The following is a 16,853-nucleotide window of genomic DNA, read 5'->3' as shown; positions in this document are numbered from 1 at the left end:
CAAGAAATTTAGTATTTTTTCAATTAGTATAGGTTCAAAAACAATTTAATATAACTTGTGAAAGGTGACGAGTACCTTTGGTCTCGCAAGAAATTTTTTAGTTTATTATATATATATAATTTATTATATCATTTTTTTCGCTTTTTTGAACCTCTTGTTCCTTGCGTCAATGATTTTTGTTTGTTTGTTTGTTTGTTTGTTTATATTATATATTATTTTATATAATGCTTTGACCAATTTTTTTTTTTTTTGTTTTTTTGTTTCCTTCGTGTACCCCCCACCTTCTCTTTTTCTTGAAATATAGCTCAATTTTGCTTTCTTTTTTTTTTTTTCTTTTTTTTTTTTATTGCGCAGAATAAGAATGATTATCTCCCTCAATCCATCACATTCTCTCTTATCTGAGTTCTCTCACGTTCCCCCCCGGCTTCGCCCCTGCTTTAAACCTTGTGTCATTCAACCTTCAGCACAATGGGGACGATAATAATGAAAATCCTAATAAACATAACTCCGTGATTTCCAAACCCCACAATCACACGACCCTGGCTTCGCCCCTGCTTTAAACCTTGTGTCATTCAACCTTCAGCACAATGGGGACGATAATAATGAAAATCCTAATAAACATAACTCCGTGATTTCCAAACCCCACAATCACACGACCCTGGCTTTGCCCCTGCTTTAAACCTTGTGTCATTTAACCTTCAGCACAATGGGAACGATAATAATGAAAATCCTAATAAACATAACTCCGTGATTTCCAATATCTGTAAAACTTTTATACTTAAAAATACAAATTAATTGCTATGAAATATTATATAGAGGAGTAGTTACCAAATTGGAGATGCCATCCCGAGGTATGGGTCCCACAGTGGGAACACATGATTAAACGGCCGAGATTACACCGCAGACACAACATGCATGCATTCTAAGAGTATCCCAGTGCAATGATTGTTTTACATTCTCCACTTTGCAAAGTATAATGTTACCTTAACAATTGTGTTGATGTGACTACATATTTTTTTTAAGATTGTAAAAGGCCATTATACACCATTATTTACATTCTAGTCTTATTGTATACGATCACTTTTACTATTACACCACAACACAATATAACTTTTTCATTTTATATATACAATACCCCACCTTTTTGCATCTGTCAGGCGCTAGTTCTACACATTGGAGTAGCAAGTGTAGAATGTACGGTGGGGACCGCAAGCATACAATAAGCATAGGAGAAGCATTGGGTCGCTACAGGGTTAGATATTATACATATAGAGCATGCACTGGGATGCTCTAAGAAGTAATCACGCCACATTTATATTTAAGGATAATATATATATATATATATATATATATATATATATATTTCAATATAACATTTTATGATATCATATTTTGATGAATGAATTTATATGTAAAGATAAAAAAAATTCAAAAACAATGATTTATTATTTTTCAATTATGAATAAACAATGTAAATATCAACATCAAGATTACTTTTTTTAAAAAAAAAAAAGGATAACAACAAAAAAAATATTTTTTAAAAATTTTCTATATAATCTCGTTGTTTGTGAATTTTGAGGAAGAGCTAGAGTGAAATGTTGTGAACATTGTTGTTTAAAATATATAATATAATATATATGGTATGTAATAATGGGAGGGAGACATAGATAGGATACAGATCATTAAAGTGAAAGTGAAGAATGAAAATTACATGTGTGAAGACGGTAAATGTGTCATGTTTTAGTGTGGTAAGAAAAGTGCGCGAACGGTGAGGGTGTGTTTTATGAATAGTTGAAAATAGTGTGTGAATGGTCCCCATGCATTTGTGAAAGAAAAGTATCCACAGAGAGAGGGGTATCCCTGCAAAAGTTTTACAAATAATAATAACAAAAATAAATAAAAATCAAAAGTGGTGAAATGAATACAGATGCAATCTTAACCAAAACGTATTCACCTTATCTTCAAATAAAGAAGTGATTAAGAAATTTATAATTCCTTTGGTTAGGGTTTTGCACGTCAAAGTTAAGTGAATAGCTATTAATCATTAGGGGTGGGCAAATAATCCATGAATTCACGAATTTAGTTCGATTGCTATACTCTCGGATCGATGGCGAATTCAAAAAAATTAAATCTGTAGCTCACGGATTAGACTGTTAAAAATTTGATCATAATATATATATATATATATATATATATATATATATATATTCAAATAATGTATTAGTAAATTTAATTAGTTGATAATTCATTTAATGGACTCTAAGAATGTATTAGTTATTGATCATTTAAATATATGAATTAATGGTTATAAATTGAAATTTTATCTATTGGGTTTTGGTTAAAAAATAAATAATATTAGACTATTTAGGAAAAACTCCAATCCGCATATCCGATCCGATCAGTAGGATAATGGATCGATAAAAGATTCTGATTTTTTTCAATCCGTTGAAAACGGATCCAATTAGAATTGATGCCTAATTCGATCAGTAGCCACCCCTATCAATCATGATTGAATGATACTATAAACAATCTAATTTAACTTTATTATATATATAGGAAGGCTCTCATGCAATCCAAAAGAACGGATTTTTCAGCAGACCAATAGTCAAGTAGTCAATTACACGTTATTACTTTATCCGACATAACTATAGTTAATATTTGTTACCTTAATAGTCAATTTACCATAGTCAGCCAATACCTATATTCAATAATGGAAACAATAAAAGGTCTCCAAATTTGGGTTTCCTGAGACAGAAATAAGAAAAATCTCCAAATATTGATTCTTGCAATTTGCTTGTTTTCGTTTACATTCCTATTTACGTTTTCACGTATTACAATTTCCTTCAAATTTTATGCACAAATACAAACTAAATATCCAATCTCATCATCCCAATTTTGGAAATAGTTTATGGTATCAAAAAATCAAAATTCAAAATTTTAAAATATCTCAAAAACTATTTCTATTACTCAACTTCTTTCTTACTTTTTTCGGTAGTTGAAAATAATCATGCAGAAACATTTTGGCGAAGCCATGTCAAGTGCACATAAGAAAAGAGAAATTGAATAAAGGAATTGGTTGAAATTACAAGAAAGATGGAAGAAATGGCGGTAGTGGTTGAGATTGTAAAGAAGATGGAAGAGATTAAGGAAGAAAGAAGATGGAAGAGATTAAGGAAGAAAGAGATTGAATAAATGTATTGGCTGACTATGGTAAATGGACTATTAAGGTAATAAATATTAACTGTGGTTAGGTCTAATAAAGTAATAACGTATAATTAACTATTTAACTATTGGTCACAGTCGCAATTAGGACTAATTAGTTTTAAATGCATTAATTACTTTGAGTTTCTATTTTTATAGGACTCTACTAATATTACTTTTTAGACAAAAATACTCTTTAAAATTATGTATTTTTTCTTATCTCTTCTTTTAATCGTCATATGGAGATGTGTGCGTATATAAATATATATAATAATAACTAATGTGATGTGAATGGATGCTGAAAAAGGAAAGAAAATTTAGATAGGATAATCCATTCACAAGAAATGGATTCTGAGGGGAAAAAAAATTCAAAAAAAAAAAGAAGAAAAAAGAACAAGATAGATTCTGAGATTTAAAAAAGATATACACAAAATTAGTTTTATATACGTATATATTTCTTTTTTGGTGAATGAATTATTTTCTTTTCTTTTATTTCATTTTTTTTTCTTAAAATTCATCTATACAAGGATAGTTGTAAAAATAAAAAATAAAAACAAAAAGAAACACACACACATATATAGGAAAAAACAAAAAAGTAAGAAATATATAATCGATTTTTTTTTTTTTTTTTTACCTTTCTTTTTATACTTTTTGGATTTTTTTTCGTACGTTTTTTTTTCTTCTTCCTTTTATTTTTTTTTTGAATTCATCCATTTCTTGTGACTGAATTATCTTATCTATATTTTTTTTTTCCTTTTTTAGAATACATTCACATAACTAACCACACATCCTCGTTAAAAGAGGAAAGAAGAAGAAAGATTAGATAATTTAAAAAGGTATTTTTGTCTAAAAAGTAATGTTAGTGGAGTCCCATAAAAATAGAAACTTGAAGTAATTAATGCATTTAAAACTAACCTCCTAACTGCACTCCTCCCAGTATATATATATATAACTTCAAGAATATAAAAACTATAAACTATTATTACATTTTGTGTTCTTCTTCAGGTTCATTCGGATAGTAAAACATTTACCCAAATCTCACTCAAAATAAATTCGAACTTTAAAGTTTAAACTCAATCTCATTCCATAATCTCAAGTACCTTGTTCACTCCAATAAAATTTTTGGGCAGAATTTTGGTTGCTCGGGTCAGATCCACCCAATCCCACCCTTACCATGTTCGTCTAAAAAAAATAATCATTTAAAAATGTGGACATTTCTAGGAGATGTCCCGGTCCGACACCACCTCTACGCTGTCTAGACCTCTTCACGTAGGAAGTACGGACACAAAGCCCATAGGGTAAATAAATCTAAAAAATATCTCTAGATCCGACACCGCGTGCTTCCTAGATCTTCACATTCGATGTAAGTTGATGAAAAATTCCAAGTAAGTGACGACGCCACTAACAGAGAAGATGAGATTTATTTATTTCATTATATGGAAGCACCATGATACAATATTGCATGCATATATGCTTTTGTTTTACAAGGGTAGGATAAGCAATATCACTGAACACAGCAACAGTACTGATAAAGAGGTGGAAGGCATTGCCCTGACTTGAAACCTACTCGTTCACAAAACCCATTGCAATCTTGCACGTCTTCGCATTTTCCTTCGCAAATGTACTTGCCTTCTCCTGAAACCAAACAGACAAAATAAGAAATCCTTTGCATCTCAAGAAGAAGTCCTACATACCATACCCGGAGTCTCCCAATCGTTGGATCATTCATGTGGTGATCCTGTCAATCTCAATCCCTTGGTTCCATGTGGGCCATCACCACATCCAATGGCTGGAAGACTCGAGGTTACAATACCCAGATTATTTCTAGAATTTTCCTCAAGAAAGTAGGAGAGGAAAGGAACTGTTGGGGAATGGTTAAAAATCACAAGTGCATATAAAAATTTATTTAAGATTTGATTGCAAACAAAAATTTCAGAAAAAGGAAAAAGAAGAAAATGAAGCCAGTTTGATTTTCTTGCTTACCAAGTGAGAAGAGTAAAACAGCAAACACAATCACCATTATTAGTTTCTTGGCAATGGAAGAGATACGGGCAATTTCCATTTCCTTCGGCTTCTGAATCCTTCCTAATGGTAGTGTGATTGAAATTGATGATTTATATAGAGTTTAAAAAGTTAGTGGTCATTTCCTAAATACTCTCTTCTTCTTCATTTAAGTGTCGTTCTCGGGGACTAGTATTTTTTAAGAAGACACGTGAGACATGTATTGTCTTCCTGAAAAGTTATTAAATTGACTTTTTAAGTCTTGAATATTCAAATTTGAAATTTAAAACTCAAACGACATCTATGGAAAGATAAGAAATGTATTACTTGAAAAGGAAAGTGGACAATTATTTTGGAACAAACAAAAAGGAAAAGTATGACACTTATTTTGAGACAGAGGAGTATTTATTTGAGGGCCTACTAATAATATAATATTAAATTTTAAAAATGAAAAAAGATAATTGTAAAACATGGAGGGCACATATTTATCCAATAGAGGAATTGTCAAAGTGTCAACATTCATTTTCTTCTCACATTAATTCATAACAAATAATATATATATATCTCTATATTATCATCTCTTTCTCATCAATGAGTAACAAACTTTATCTACATATGATGATCATTATATATTATTATTTAATTGTATATAAAAGCAATTATAAAAAAATATATAATAATCATATTCAACAGTCAGGGAATAAATTTTTTCAATGACCAAGAGATTATTAAAAAATTAGCTCACAGAATTGTTAAATAGAGGTATGTTAAATGACTCCCTCCTCATAATTGAGGAGGAGTTTCTTATCAAAAACATTCACAAGTGAAAATTTATTGCAAAAGAGTAATAGTTAAGGGGAATTTTTTACAATTCATCTTTTTTTTAAAAGCAAGACTTAAATGACTTATTGAAATTTGAAGGGGCAAAGTAATTTGGTTTGCAAATCACCTTTTAACAACCATAGATAGATGATAGCCATAAGCAATGAATCTACTTTAATTTTTCTATGCAAAGGAGGGGGGATACTGATCGATAGTCTTCATAAAGTATGGTGAATTTGAAAAACTATAAATATTATGCTAATTATAGGTATTTCGTTAATTGGACATTTATTATAGTAATTAAAAGATTCTCTATTAAGTTGCAGTAAAAAAATTTACTATAATAAAAAATTTTCCAACCACGCCTCCATTAATCAAAAGAATTGTGGTCCAATGATATAACTTTTTCACTTTTAAAATATCATTTTATTTATTAAAATTTGGCATCACTCCATCAACTCAGTACTGAGATGCTATAGATTTCTCGTCACTGGAGTTTAGCGGGCGGCTAACTATTAAAATTTTGGATTACCCTTAAAGACACGGCTAAAACAGTTATTCTTTTCTTTTCTTTTCTTTTCTTTTCTTTCCTTTTTCCCTCTCCCCGTCCACGTGCGTTCCCCTCAACTCTTTCTTGTCGTATTACTATTTTTTTCTCTCACACCATATATTGGCGCGCAACATGGCGCCGCGGCCATCACCATAGGGGTGAAGATCAAAGATATACGGAGTAATAGTATTCAGAAATTCGGGGTAAATTTATATAGGGCGGTTTTTTCATTATTTTAGTCAAGATAATTTTAAAATTTTATTGATATGAATATAAAAAAATATAAATTTAAGAATGCAAAATATAATACAGTACCTCCGTGTCTAAGTTTGATGGAGATACATGCACAAAATAATACTGGTGAAAAATAATTATTGAAAAGATAAAACTCTTATACATGTAACATGATTTTACTACATTTCTTAGCTATTACACGTGAATTTGTGGATTAAAAGAAAGCTTATTGCATGGAGCGAACTTAGAAATTTGATTTTAATTTACGAAGTCAGATATAATTGTGGTGGCAGTCATTATAAATGTCCAGCAAATCTCCGCGTTAAAATAGAATTTTCTTTTCTCACAATGCTTTTTTAGTTTAATTCAACTCTCTCAATTAATTATTCTAATTTAATTTCATTTCCTTAGTTATTTCTATATTGCCTTGCATTCCTTTTGCAATTTTGATTCCTTTCATATTTCCGACACTTTGTTATTTCAACTCCATTTAAAGTTCGTTTCCAATAAGTTAAATCCAAATATTAATTTATTTCAATTTTGCTATCCTCTCATTTGAATCAATATATAAGTTAAAATTAATTCATTAGAGAGAAAGCGAGAAGAAGGAAAAAGAAAAATGGAAATAATAGTACAAGAAAAAGAGGAGATATGCTCTAGAATTTGTATGTTATTTATTGAGAAATTGAACAAAATTATTTTTCTTATAATAATAATTTTTTTTTGAAATTGTTCGTAATACATCCTATCTTTGTATGTGTCCATATACTTTTGGTGAGTCTAAAGTTATATTAATCATAACTGATATCTATATGGTAAGAATATTAAGAGTTAGTAGTTGGAAGGAATATTCGAACATGGTATAAGAGCAACTCAATCATTTGGACAATAATGACACTTGCCAAACCAAGTTAATTAGCGAACATTATTAATATGTCACACGAGAAAAAAATTACTCCATAAAACAGAGAAAATCAATTCCAACAGACCCGGAATGGTATTGCAGTTAACAACCATGAAACAGAGAAATGTTCTCCACGTTTGGCACAACACACTCTGGTACTGACACTTGGTCCTTCCTTTTCATCCTCTTCCCTCTTTATATAACTAAATCAATATGAGACTTCAAAAAAAAAAAAAATTAACTGTTTTGTACCACAAAAGAAAGAAAGAAGATTACCCATTAAAGGAGATAAAGCAATGAAGATGGCAAGCTTGACGATAAAGCTTTCAAAATACCTTCCTGACAGAGCATTCTTGGTGCCCAATGGGTTTCGTAACCCTAGGGTTTTTGTCACTGCTTCAAGACCTTTGCAGAAGGTAAGTTACAGACTTCCAACACCATTTCAGCTATTAAGTTTCTTATAAAACTCTGTTTAGATGCATCGAATTGATGATTTGAATTGAAATCGAGAAGCTGTGAAAATTGAGTTGCACCATTTATGTTGAAGTCAGATCATTTCTTGTGTATTGGACGATCAATGCACAAACAGAGTAACCCTATTTTACGTGGAGTGATCTCCATCCTCCCACGCACTCCAAGGCATAGGAGAGATTCAAATTTATTTACGATTTCATAATATATCAAATGGGGCATTATAGAACATGCATCTATCAGATGTATGGCTCCATGGTTGAGGAATGGTCATCCAAAATCCTCAATTTGAACCTATAACACTAATTATGGAATTATTTCTTATTTTTCATTAGTGATCTCAATCCCATATACATGGTGAGTAAAGAAGGCATTCACTTGTTATGAGATGTCCATACACTGCAATTCACCATTTGATATTCATGTTCCTATGCAATCTTTATAAACAAAAATGTCAATAGTCTTGCAATAACTTTATATGCCATGTGTACTTGAGTGTTAAAACTTAAAATTCTATATATATACATAATTAATAACAACTATGTCTTTTCCCTTGGAGGAACTTAAGAGGATGGTAGTTACCAAAACCAGAAACTTAAGACGGAGGAGTAACATTAATTGTGCATGTGCTTCTCAGAATTTGAAAATGGAAAAACAGATTTCTAAAACCGTCACATGCATGAAAGTGTATTTTCAGATATAACCTCAGGGGATAGGCTAATGGCAAGACTCTTAACATTTTGAGGACTGGAGTCAAATCCCAGTGGGACCACCTTCAGAGAGTTCTTCCACATGTGTCCAATGGTGAATTATAGGGTGTTCTAAGAAGCCTGACACCACCTGTCGAAAAATGATAACCATATATGCTAGCTAGTATGGTTCTTAGACTGACTTGATGTTTCTATGATAAGATATGTGTCCAATGGTGAATTATAGGGTGTTCTAAGAAGCCTGACACCACCATCTGTCAGAAAATGATAACCATATATGCTAGCTAGTATGGTTCTTAGACTGACTTGATGTTTCTAGGATAAGGTTATGTTAATGCAATATAATCCAAACATTTGTATTGCAAAGTAACATATTCAATTAATTTGTAATTGTGATTTGCATCATATTACTTAATTACAGACATAATTGTCACTAATTAACAGACCAAGTCAAAAGAGACCGAAGAGAAGGCGACTGAAGCAGCAGATGCAGTTAAAGACGGGGCTCAAGAAGTGAGGAAGACCTGCGAATTCGTGCGAGACACTGCCAAGTCTGCTGCTGATAATGTAACACTCTTAAGCCCATAACCAAACTGTTTTGCTTTTGTTCATTTTATTTTTTATTTTACTAATATCATGAGTTAACTAATTTTTCACATTATGAGAATTCAGGTGACTAAGGTGACAAAGGAAGTGGGAGGGAAAGTATCGGAAAATCTCACAGATAAAGTATCGGAAAAGATCAAGGAAAAAGTCGTTGGCAAGTGATTGTAGTTGATAAAATTTACCTAAGAAATTAGATTCATGAACACTATTCACTCTATAGACTTCTTCTTTTCTGTTGTTCTTTCTTTGAATCAGATGTCAAAAAGTTTGTTGACTGTGCTTTCTTCTTCTTCTTCTTCTTCTTCTTCTTATAAGAACTTATTGAATTTACAGTACTTTGTAACTCTTAGTTGTAACTTATCAATTCCTCTGTAATTGTATATGGTGTGTTACTCTGCCAAACAGATAATATTGGTGATGGATATTTATATGTTTAAATGTATGCTTTAAATTATTTTTGTATTTATATTAGAAGTTTGGTTAATTTTCCAATAATATCTCCTCTTCGAAATTGCATGATACATAGCAAAGATAGAATAAATTCCGAGCACGTTAATTGTACCACTTAGTTAGCATTAATGAGATTTCTTTCATAATTCCTTGGAGGGAGATTTCGGGTGATTTTACCTCCAGACTGTATTTTGGCATGAAGACGCCTAAATTTCTTCCGGTTATGATCCACTAAACGAGTCATGAAAATCGAAATGTAAGGTTAAGATCAGGAGTGAACATGTTTATGTTGAAACTTGAAAGCATGCCTGAATGTGCTTTTAAACTAAAAATGATATTTTTATGTTAATTGGCGAGGAAGAAGTAAACTAGGGTGTCGATTATGTGGACATTTGAATAAAACAATAAAAATAGGATTAATTCCCATGTTTATTTGTTCTCATTGACACAATTCCATAATAAAAGTTTTGAAACTATTTACGCTAACACATCACTTCATGAGTAGGCACATTATTACATTACAATCTCAAATGCTGTCAAAAGTAAAACAAGAAAAACACACATACACAACCAGGACATGGTAATGATGCTACAGATTCATATGACTCCGAGACCTAATAAAGGAAAAAGAAATATGAAATCATTCGATTCCTCAAAAACCCGAAAGCCAGTATATATAGCATGTAGCACCAGAAGTTGAGACGAAAGATGAGAAGACTGAGGAGCAAATGGTGTTTGAAGGGATGGAGGAGGTCAAGAAGGATGACAGTATAAGAAAAAAGAAATGAAAACAACTCTTCTGCACCTGCTCCTAGAATTGTCAGGTTGGTTTCACAACTGAACCAGGCCGAGGTTGCACAACACAATGTAAGGACAGCGGCATGAAAAATATAGACTTCTCAAGATAAAGAAAACGGATGGATGACAGAAAAAACAATGGTGGAAATTGAATATAGCTAATGCAATATGACGGTAAAATTGGAAATCTAACAGAGAAAGAGACTATAAATAAATGTATTTGGACCGGGGATGCTAGTGCTAACATTGGTGGCCTCTGCGGCAGGATAGAACACCAGCACCAGAAGTAATGTCGCCAACCATGGAAGAAGATTTCGCCCCCAAGCTTGAAGCTCTCGCGTAGCTGGCTGAGGCTCCGGCTCCAGATGGCGTGAAATAGGCCCCATTGAGCAGCAGGTCGCCCTCGGACCTCCAATTCCAGCCCTTCCATTTGCTAGCAGCTGTCTGCACTCTCTTTGTCACCTGCTCAACCAAGGCAATGCAGCATCAATAATCAGAAAATCCAATATGTCACGCTCGCTGCAGAAATGAAAGAGATGGGAATGAGGAGACAGACAGCAAGTGGTCATATAATTGCGCGATGTATATACCTCTTTTGCAAAGGGGTTGGATGGGGCAAGGTATCTGTTTCCTTGGCTGTTGATGGTGGGGTTTGCACTTCCACCAATGGCATACATTTCCCAGTGTGTGTAGTCATTGTTCACCACATGGAAATATCCATGCCTACACCTGCATTTTTCATGAATTGGCTTTGTCAGATCAGCATCATAATTGAAGGCAAATCCAAAATAGAAAATTTGATTGGATGTTGAATTGAGACTGAACCAAAGTATAGTTTAAGAAGTCCCTTTGTCTTGGTTAGAATTATTAATGTTACAAAGTTCATATATCAATCAAACACCTCATTTGGGGCCTATTTGACAACCACTCTTTACTTTTTTTTTTTTTTTTTGGTCGCGGATGGTGTACTGTAGCGAAGTAAAACAAGGAAACACATTTGGTAACTTTTGTTGCGATTTGAATAGTAACGTGTTTGTTTTTTAAAAAGAATGTTTCCATGATGTAGCGACAACATTGTAGCATTACACAGTACTAAAAAAAAAAAAAAAACTCTAAATGACCATTTATTTTTCAAACATGCAACACTTTTTTACCAAACATTGTTTTCATGTTTTTGCATCCAAAAATTTTGCAACAAATTTTAAGTTACTAAACAAAAATAGAGTTTCGAAACGCAAAACATTTCCGATTGCCAAACAGGCCCTTAGATGGTAAATTTTTAATCCATGAACATGCTGTTGTTTCATAATTATTTAGTGTGTGCATGTGTGTTTTTTACATTGGAACAGGGGGCTAAGAAAACAAAGAGACAAACAGTTGATATGAAAGCTCTGATCATATTACCTTGGCATTCTCTGGATAAGACCCTCTCCAAAATGGTTGTAAGCAATAGTCACTTGCATTTGCTTGTCTCTAGTATAAGAATCGCTATGACCCAACAGCATCACCTATATATGTTTCATCACATAAACATCAAAATTAGTCCTCCAATAAAAAGAACCAAATCAAACTAAATTTTCAACAGGACTTCACAGTATGCAAACCTCATTGTGGTGGGTGAAATAGTTATTCGAAATTGTAATGGCAGTCGAACCCATGACAGCATCAACAAGGCCATCAGGACAATTAGATAGCGAATTGTGATCAACCCAAATATGGCTCGACCCAAATATATTAATGGCATCACCATCAGATATTGTCCTCAAACCGAAGTGGGATGGCGAGCTCCTAACCATGGCATTCCCGGTGCGCTTACAGTCGTGGATGTGAAGACCATGAATGATGATATTGGTGATGAACTGGATTGTGATGCAGCCTCCATTGGCAATGTGGACATTGGCTCCGCGCCCATCAATCGTCTTGAAGCTATTCATAATGAGCTCCTGCTTCAATTGTATCACCATGTCGCGCTTGAACACGATCCACAGAGGCCTGTCCTGGATCACAGCATGGCGAAGAGTGCCAGGCTGGGGGTTGACAGGGTCGTGGTCGCTCGGGTCAGTGACAACGTAGAAGCGGCCATCACGACCGCCGACGGCATTGCGGCCAAAACCAATGCCACAGTCAGCCAGGCGCTTGCGGTTGCGATGCCAGTGGTGGTCACAACGCCAGCAGTCATCAATGGGGTTACCCGTTCCACACGAGAAGAAGCCCAATTTCCTCCTCTCTGTGCTGTTTTTTATGCTCCTGCTCAATCAAAAGCATTGTTACTGTGAAGTTGTTGTCCGAATTTTGTGTCAATCAACCTCATTTTGAAACTTTTGACCCCTTTTTTGTCTTGCAGGTCGTATATCAGGAATGTAAGAGTACTAGGATCACAAAAATCGAAATAGAAAGTAAGAGAGAGACAAAGAGTTAGGGGTTTGTGATCTCCCCTGTTTTTTTTTTATTTTTATTTTTGGTATAGTAAAATCTCTTTGTCAATAGTGAATTTTGAGTCGAATCATGAAAATCTGTGTATCATGCTTGATTTTGTATGTTATCTTTTAGGATTTGTCGTACCAAGAGATTTAGATGTTTCATTAGTGATTACAGTAACAAAATCAAAGTATATGTTCTATCATCGTGACATAAAAATTATGTGCAAAACGGACAATATTTACAAGATTGCGTTGGATGGACGGTGACGGTCCTTGATGTCCAAAACTGCCGCTGAAACTGAATTATTACTCGTTTGTCTCACTGCAATACAGACTGGAAGGGTTAATGATTGATGCGTCGGTGGGGGTAATTACATTTACTCCAACCTCACATACTTTACATGTGTAAGTGCAACGGATCTATCTCATCTTTCTCGTGGGTGTTAGACAATGAAGTTAAAGTTTTTTGTCATTTATGTAATGGATCAAATTTTGTTGGTCGGATATTAGCAAATAGACTTTGGCCACATATACATGGTCGAAGTGTCTCACACAAAAGATAAAGACTTAAAAAAACAAACCCCATGCAAATTTAGTTCTTCATCATATCATTTATATATATATAACTTTCTAGAGTGCAATAATTGAATGCACATATGTTGACAGATCTTAAAAGAAATGGCAAGTCTACCACCAACATTATGAAAATTTTATGCTACTTCTGAAATTATAAGAAAAAAATTCACTTTTACCCCAGCACAATTTTTTGGATCCGTCCCTGACCAACATTCACATGCATATATACGGTTACGTGAACAATTTTGATGATGCAACTACAAACTCCCGTAATAAACAAATGTAGTTGATTTGGATAACATTTTCAATGCAAAATACTTAATCGGGACGGTATGATATCTCCTGTTTAAACAAGAGAGGTTAAGAGTTCGATATCGTGTTGCATGTATGTGTATGTTTTACTTGAAATATGTTGTTTGGTTTCTTGGTTTCCGAATGCTTTACTGTGAATGTACAATTGTCCATTCGCAGGAGTGGAAAGAATAGTGGAAAAGGAGTAATTAAAGTTTCTTGTTTCCTTTGCTATGGAAGAAGAGAAAAGGGGAAAAAAAAGTGGGGAAATTGGGAGGAGAGAGTGAGGATTCTCCCAAATTTTATATTTTTTCATTCCCAAAAAACCCTTTTCAGTTGGGATATCATTGTCAAAAGACAGCATACTTTTTTTCTTTACTTTGTCATTTCCGTTCAACTTTTCAATACAACCAAAGAGGAATGGCCTCCATCATTTTCCTTCCTCCCAACTATTCTAGGATGAAATGATAACTGAAATACCAAAATAGGCATATGCATATATAAATATAATGGGCATATGTGTGTGTGTGTGTATATATATATATAGCTGAACAGTAGCTAAAATTCAATGATGTTCACTATTCTGACATTATCAATTTGAGTATGAGCTAAATTAATTAATAAAAAAAATTTAGTATGAGCTAGTGGAATATCGAAGTGTACTAATAAGGGTCACACCATCAACTACACTCTAGTAATGGGTTGTACTGACATTTAATGAACAAGATCAATTTTAGTGTGTGAGTGTGTGTGTGAGAGAGAGAGGGACCCACATCTCAACCATGGAAACAACCTCCTCTGGATCATCTACTGCATGCTCATTCAAAGCTTCCAACCTAAAACAGCAAAACTCATTAATTCACCAAACCAGTATATATGAACAAAATTGAAACCAAAATTGTGCAAAACAAGATTCAATTCCTACTTTTGATAAGAAAGCAGACAAAAACAGCCGATCAGAACCGTTGATCAAACAGATTGTGTATTGGAATGAACCTTTGAATTGAAATGGAAAAAGACCGTACCACGTATACTAGGAGGAATCAATGGAAAATCTCAGGGGCATTTTTGTCTTTTGGGATAAGCAAATCTCTCTAAAGGTTAAAGTGACATTTTTTAAGCACAGTGTGTGTGCATGTGACTGTCCGGGTTGTGTACACTGGCTCAAGGAGGAGGCAATCACTACCGTTAAGACCATGAAAAGGTGATTCTAGAGAGAGAGAACAAAAAAACAGGCGGATCAACTGAAAATTGATTTTCCTAGAGAGAGAGAGAGAGAGGCGAAGCCACTAGTCGGCGGGAAAATCTGTTAAATGACTGAATTGCCCAGTGAATGTTGGGTTTGGAAGTGAATAAGTAAGGGGATAAGAAAGTTATGCGAGGGTACTTATGGAAATATGAAGGTTTTCAAGGCACATTGAGCGTTTGTTGTTGCAGAGGAGGAATCTGGAAAATGAACGTAACGGAATAAACGGTCTAGATCTAACGGAAAGGGATCTCAACGGCTGAGATTGTTCTGATGTTCCCATAAAATTATATATATATATATACACACACAGACACAAATGTAATTGTAAATTGTAATATCTACATAATACTGACCTGGCCTCCATTGATGAGTTGCTGGAGCTCTGTAACTGCTCTGTTTCCACATTCCTGTTAAAGAAACAACCAATGTAAAGATTTTAACCACAATTTATCACGTTTAACTACGGGCTCTCGCTCTCTCTCTCTAAAAATCTCTCTACATTCTCTCTCTAGCTGTGAATTTCGTAGTATTTTGAGAAATCTAACCTCATTAGAGGCATAAACAGAGAATAACGAGTCAGTTCTCGAATCATGCTTAGAAATTAAAGAAAATAAAAACCCACAAATTGGAATCATCTGAAGATTATGCTGAGAACCCACATTTTGCTGATGAATTACGAACCAGAAGCAAAAAATCACACAAGAAATGTTGACTAACCAAAAACAGAACAAGCATTGCAACGAAGTGGTACATCTTTAACAGGTCAAAAACAGAGGAATTGTAGAAGTAGGGAGTGAAATTCACTCCAAATACTTTGAAAGAAGATAGATAGTGTGTGTCTCTGTGTGTGTTTAGAGAGAGAAACATACTTCGTCTGAGAAATGTGGTCCTCCCGAGAACTCGCGATTACCCCAACAACAAGCGACATGAAAAGCAGTAATGAAGAGAGAGAAATCCAGTTCTTGGGAGCCGCCATTGGCATTACAGTTCCGCGGGGCTCTCTCTAGGTTTCTCTCTCTGGCAATAAGAGAGAGTGAGAAAGCAGAGCAGAGCAGAGAAGTTCTGGAGTCGAAGAAGCAGCACCGACCGTAACGGCCACTTTATAAGAAAACTTTTGTTTTAACGTTAACGGTCGTTAACCTGAAACGTTTGACCGTGGTTAGGTTAAATTAACTAAACTCACTCCAATTTTGTAGTTTGTTGATCTAATAGTTTTTTTTTTTTTTTTTTCTTTCTTGATAAATATATTGACCAAATTGTTGAATTGAGAGATTCATTATAAAATTATTTAGCTTTTAAAATTTTCAAAAACTATTGGTGAAGGAGAGAGTGGAATTGAACTTAGACCGAAAAATTCACACTTTTATTTAGAAAGAATTTTTGTCACTCTAGAGAAAAGGACAACTAGCTGAAGTCACACAAACAATTGTATATTGGTTGAAAAATCAATTATCAAAGTTATAATTAACAAACCTTTTTTATTAAAATTTTAAAACTTAATATTAACCAATAACAGCTAGCAGTCCTCCTTGAAAAATCATTGACAACTCCGAAGGTACAAATTTTATAG

At 33.6% G+C, this 16,853-nt stretch overlaps 1 protein-coding gene across 1 annotated transcript; it reads right to left on the bottom strand.

The window, feature by feature from the left end:
- Positions 1-10,346: 10,346 nt before the first annotated feature.
- LOC132299531 (probable pectate lyase 8) lies at positions 10,347-16,363 on the bottom strand. Its single transcript, XM_059796222.1, has 7 exons — positions 16,153-16,363; positions 15,637-15,690; positions 14,808-14,870; positions 12,352-12,994; positions 12,152-12,255; positions 11,338-11,476; positions 10,347-11,209 (listed from the first exon to the last, which is right to left on the bottom strand). Exons 1-7 carry the CDS (start codon positions 16,263-16,265, stop codon positions 10,988-10,990), a joined length of 1,338 nt encoding a protein of 445 aa, XP_059652205.1. The 5' UTR covers positions 16,266-16,363; the 3' UTR covers positions 10,347-10,987.
- Positions 16,364-16,853: the final 490 nt, after the last annotated feature.

This window comes from Cornus florida, unplaced genomic scaffold (genome assembly GCF_030987335.1).
Source record: "Cornus florida cultivar Cherokee Brave unplaced genomic scaffold, ASM3098733v1 CherokeeBrave_3.0.0_Hap2_Chr01, whole genome shotgun sequence".
Lineage (NCBI taxonomy): Eukaryota > Viridiplantae > Streptophyta > Magnoliopsida > Cornales > Cornaceae > Cornus > Cornus florida.
This window is presented reverse-complemented; position numbering and strand designations above follow the sequence as displayed.